Source organism: Vombatus ursinus, unplaced genomic scaffold, assembly GCF_900497805.2.
Source record: "Vombatus ursinus unplaced genomic scaffold, bare-nosed wombat genome assembly UNPS02014810.1, whole genome shotgun sequence".
In the NCBI taxonomy this organism is placed as follows: domain Eukaryota; kingdom Metazoa; phylum Chordata; class Mammalia; order Diprotodontia; family Vombatidae; genus Vombatus; species Vombatus ursinus.
In genome coordinates, this window is record NW_020954588.1 from 50,431,067 (window position 1) to 50,436,395 (window position 5,329).

At 52.5% G+C, this 5,329-nt stretch overlaps 1 protein-coding gene across 1 annotated transcript; it reads left to right on the top strand.

Moving 5' to 3' along the window:
- Positions 1-540: 540 nt before the first annotated feature.
- RTP5 (receptor transporter protein 5 (putative)) lies at positions 541-4,495 on the top strand. The gene is made up of 2 exons (XM_027875722.1): positions 541-815; positions 3,979-4,495. The coding sequence occupies exons 1-2, from the start codon at positions 541-543 to the stop codon at positions 4,493-4,495; spliced, it is 792 nt and encodes a 263-aa protein (XP_027731523.1).
- Positions 4,496-5,329: the final 834 nt, after the last annotated feature.

The window sequence follows — 5,329 nt, forward strand, 5'->3', positions numbered from 1 at the left end:
TGAAAAAGGAGAGTTGGGTTGGACGACCTTGGTGATCATTTCCAGCTCTGAATCCCTCTCCTTCTCTGGACCTCATTTTGCTTCTCTATTAAACCACACAGTTTCAGAATTCAAAGCCCAGGCTTTGGATTTACAAGACCAGGGTTCAGCTCTCAGCTTTTCCGCTGACTGCCTGTGTGGCTTTGGACAAAACAGTTCACTTCATTGACTGTTTCTTCCTCTGTAAAAATGAGGATGTTGGACTCAATGGCCTTTGAGGGTCTTTCTGGCCAAGTCTAGCATCCAGTGGTGCTCTCCAAGGTCCCTCCATCACCACTGCTCTGCAGCTGCAGGTGTTCCTGCAGGTGGAACCCTTCACATCTGTCTCCCAGCCCCTGCTTCTCAGTCTCCACCCCCGCCTGGGTCTCATTCAAACTCCCCCTAGATTTGGCTTTTCTCTGAGCCTGGGGTGTTTGGCTCCCAGCCTGGTTGCCGTGGTGACCGGTGCCTAGGAGGACAAAGGAGGGAGATCACTGGAGCTTTTGCTGCCAGGTCCTGTCGATGAGGAAGTTCAGTCCGTGGAAACTCCGCTGTCCTGCCATCCACCTGCCTTCGCTGACTGTGTTCTCTCTCTGGAGGAGGGCCGAGCCCACCACCTCATCCAAAGGGGACATGTGTAAGAGCCTGACTACCGCCGAATGGAAAAAAATCTTCTATGAGAAGATGGAGGAGGCGAAGCCCGCCGACAGCTGGGATCTCATCATGGACCCTAACCTGCAGCACAATGTTCTGGCCCCAGGCTGGAAGCAGTACCTGGAGCAGCATGCCTCAGGCAGGTGAGCCATGTCAGGGTCAGGAGGGAGGGAGGCCTGGCCCACCCCCCATGCCAGTAACTTGGGCTGGTCAAGTCACCTTTTCTCTTCCCCTCTTCATGTGGTGGGAGTTGAAGTTGAGAAAGGGCATTGGTAGACTGGATATGTTACAGCTAAGAAGGGCACTGAAGCCAGTGAGCCTGAGTTGGATGTCCAAGAGTCCTGAGTATCAGAGGAGAGGCGGGCTAAAAACTCTAGTCTTTGGACTATGTGATGGGAGAGGATTAGAGGGTTTTGGGAACTAGAAAACAGGAACCTGAGAGTAGAACAAGGACCTGGAATTCCAGTGGGAGCAGGCTGGGGGTGGGGGGAGGCTGGAAACTTGAGTCCTCATAGTATAATGGAGAAATCACAGGCTTTGGACACACAGGACCTGGGTTCAAATCTTAACTCTGTTGGTTTATCCTTTGATTTACTCTTCTATTCTCCACTCCTTTCCTACTTAAATCCTCTGACCCTCAGTTTCTTCACCTGTACAATGAGGTGATTGGAGTAGATGGTCTCTGAAGTCCCTTCTAGTACTAAGTCTGTGATCCTCTGACCTCTCTGGGCCTCAGTTTCCTCTTCTGTAAAATGCAGGGGATTGGACTATAACATCTCTGAGGTCCCTTGCAGCTTGGAATTTATAAGCCTGTGATCTCTTCTTTCCAGGGCACACAGAACTGGCTAGAGGAGGGTGACATTTTAGACAGTGGGCTGGGACAGTTACAGAGGAAAGGAAAGAGGAAATGCTGTGGTCTTTGGGTGCAGGTGGAGGATGAGATCCTCCTCCCCCACCCCTCCAGTGCCTACAGGTGTTGGTTAATTTTTATGATGCTGTGGTGTGCACACTCACTCTATTCCAGAGTCTTCCTGCTCTTATGGCATCCCTGGAAAGAAGTCCCTGGTGAGAAGGGCTAACTCAGGATAACAGGGTGCTTGAGCCCCTTGGGTGGGGGTAGGGGAGGGCTCCTTCACAAGAGGGTTCTAGTAGCACCATCTCTAAAGAGACAATGGCTAAACAGGGGGACTTTTCTAGGTCTCACTTCTGAGGGGAAAAGAATGGGTTGACTTGCTCATTTTAAACATTTAATATGTGTTATTTTGATAACACAGCCCTCCTAAACCCACCCTGCAAAGTCCATTAGGGCAGGAGGACTTAAAATGGATATATCAGTGTCCTAGGCAGTGCCACAGTGTTTGCCCTGGTGGAATATTGACCCTCTTTTCTTTCAGCAGAGCCAGGGTGTTCCCCTCTGCTCTTGTCTCTTCTCCCACACCCCTTCCATGACCATTACACCCTGAAACCTCTGCCCAAGGACCTTGGCATTAACCCAGCAGGGCTCAAGGGGGGTTGACTTTAAGCCTGTTAGTGGAGGGGGTGGGCTAGAGGAGGCCATGGGGGAAGGTCTGTTCTCATGTGGCAGCCTCCTCCTCATGTGCTTACCAGCTTTGCCTTCACTATGTGCGTCATGGGTTGGAAGATGAAGCTGGACAGGGAAGGGTCCTGCTGACAAGGGCAGAGGGAATTGCCCCTGGCTGTGGAGTCAGAGGCCTTGGGTTCAAATTCAGTCTCTGCGTGACCCTGAGCAAGTCACATAACCTTTATGGACCTCAGTTCCTCCTTTGTAAAGTGAATGGATTGGACCGGATGACCTCTCAGATGTCTTTCATGCCCACCATATGATTCTAAGATTCTATGAACAAATCTGTCCTGAGCACTAACCATGTGCATGACACTCTACTAAGGGGAGTGCAAAGCCATGGCTCTGACCTCAGAGGGCTTCCAGTCTAGGAGGGGGAATAAAGACCTAGACAGAAAAACAGATCTGATTGTATAATATGAGGCCATCTGGGATAGTTGCAGGCAAAAAAAGTCATGGACATTCACTTCTTGTGTGAAAGCTACCTGGAAGAGGAAAGGTCTTAGACTGGACCTTGTAGGGTGGGTAGGGAGGAAAGCAAAGGGCATTGGAAAGATAGGTTAAGGTCTTAGAGATCTGGACTTGGAGATGGGAAGACCTGAATTCAAATTCTGCCTTAGATACATTAGCCCTGTGAACCTGGACAAACCACTTAACCTCCCTCAGTCTCAGTTTCCTCATCTATAGAATGGGCATTATAATAGCACCTACTTCATAGAGTTGCTTTGAGGAACAAATGAGATGGTTAGCGTTTATGTAGCACTTTAAGATTTGCCAAGAACTCTGCAAATATTATCTCATTTTATCTTCACAACAACCCTAGGAGGTAGGTGCCATTGTTTACCTCCCTTTTACAGATGAGGAAACTGAGACAGACATTAAGTGACTTGCCTGGGGCCACACAGCTATTAAATATCTGAAGCTGGATTTGAACTCAGGCCTTCCTGACTCCAGGCCCATTGCTCAGTCTACTGCACTACCTAGCTTGCTTTGCAAGCATTAACACATGGTGTAAACGTTAGCTATTATTATTGTTGTTGTTGTTGTTATTGTTATTGCCACAAATGTCATGAGCAAAGGTCATAAGACTAAACATCCTGACTTAGAGGTGGAAGGGTCCTTGGAGACCATCTAGTCCAACCACCTCATTTTACAGATGAGGAAACCGAGGCACTGAGAGGCCATCACAGATCGAAGGGAGGCAGGATCTTCAGACGGGGCAGTCGGGTGTGGTTGTGAGAGGGAGGGAGGGTGGGCAAAGGGCCACTTTTTGGAGGCCTCCAACTTTTTGACTCCCAGGTCTTCTAGCTCCAAAGTCACACTCATTCAATGCGGTGCTGAATCATGCTGAGACAGGAACTCACACACTATTTTGAGAGGTCCAGCCTGGATGAAAGGGAAGCTTGGCCTGTGGGGCCGCTGTGGATTAGACCGAATGGGTAAATTGGGGTCTTATAACGGGAGCCTTCAATGCCAGGCTAATGAGCTTGGACTTCAGCCTGTAGGAAATAAGGACATGGTAAACCGTGTGCCCCGAGCTGCCTACCCTCCAGGCAGAATCTCCCAGGGCAAGCGCACTGAGGGATGGGGCAGGGAAGCAGAGGGCTGCTAACGAGTCAAGAAGGTGCAGCTCCGCGGTCCCCAGGGCGGGGGCTGCGGTTGCCAGGAGACGCAGCCTGCTCCACCCTCCCCCTCTCCTCCCCCCTCCTCCCCCGCCTCCACAGGTTCCACTGCTCTTGGTGCTGGCACACCTGGCAATCTTCGCACGTGGTCATTCTCTTCCACATGTTCCTGGACCCGGCCCAGAGGATGGGCTGCGTGCGGATGCGGGTCTTCAAACAGCACTGCTACGAGTGTGGCACCGCCCGGCTGGACGAGTCCAGCATGCTGGAGGAGAACATCGAGGGCCTGGTGGACAATCTCATCATCAGCCTCCGGGAGCAGTGCTACGGCGAGCGCGGCGGCCAGTACCGAATCCACGTGGCCAGCCGCCAGGACAACCGGCGCCACCGCGGGGAGTCGTGCGAGGCCTGCCTGGCGGGCATCACCCACTGGAAACCGAGCGAGAAGATGCTGGAGGAGGAGGCCACCACCTACACCTTCTCCCGGCCGGCCAGCCCCCAGAAGCCTTCCGAGGGGGGCCAGGGCTGCAACTTCTGCTCCATCCCCTGGTGCCTGTTCTGGGCCACGGTCCTGCTGCTCATCATCTACCTGCAGTTCTCCTTCCGCAGCTCTGCCTGACGGGCCGGCGCGGTGGGCAATGCCACCTGCCCGCGGAGGGATGGGACAGGGTCGGCTGGTTCGGACCGTCCTGGCTTTGCTCATTCCAGGCGTGGTTGTCTAGAGAAATCCTGGGGAAGGGGCTCTGGTCTGCTAACTCTGGCGCCATTCTTTACCTCCTCTAAAACTCCCGCTAAACCTCCCCCCCCCCACCATTGACTCTGTCCCATTTCTGTGACCTTCTGTTAAATGAGAGAGACCAATGGTTACCCTCAGAGAGGGTAGATGAGGAAACAGCTGTCTCCATCCTATCCAACCTAAGAGAGACACGCTCTGTCCCACAAATAAGGACATTTGGGACCTCAGTCGTCCCTCTCCCTCTCCTCCCAATCCCTAGGGTTCAGTGTGGGAGGCTGGTGCTGACTCCTGGGGATTGTCTTGGCTCAGAACAGTCAGGAATAAAAATGAAAATTCAGCTCCACACCCACTGCACCCCGACTTATGGAGGATGCCTTGGGATCCTAAGGACTGTCCTACTTAAGGACTCTCAGCCTGAGCTGCTCTGTGTCTCTGGCCCATCTCCTCTGGATGGAGGACGGAGAGAATGTGAATAGCAGATAATAGAGTAGAGCTCACCGGGCCCTTGGGAGGTCTGGGAAGAAACCCAAGGCTGAGGAATAGCAGGGACTCTAGAGCAGAGGACACAGGCCTCCTGGGCACTGTTGCTAAAACCACCTCTGGGCAGCTGGACATCACTGCTCAAGAGACTTCACCTCAACTTAGCACAGTGCCTGGCGCATAGTGGGTGCTTAATAAATTTATGTTGACTGACTGAGACGGGGGACTGGAGGGGGT

What these genes read in the sequence shown, in the direction of transcription:
- RTP5 (XM_027875722.1), top strand. Translation starts at nt 541, where the DNA reads ATGAGGAAGTTCAGTCCGTGGAAACTCCGCTGTCCTGCCATCCACCTG. An exon ending in GAGCAGCATGCCTCAGGCAG is followed by an intron (nt 816 to 3,978) that starts GTGAGCCATGTC and finishes CCGCCTCCACAG; the next exon opens with GTTCCACTGCTCTTGGTGCT.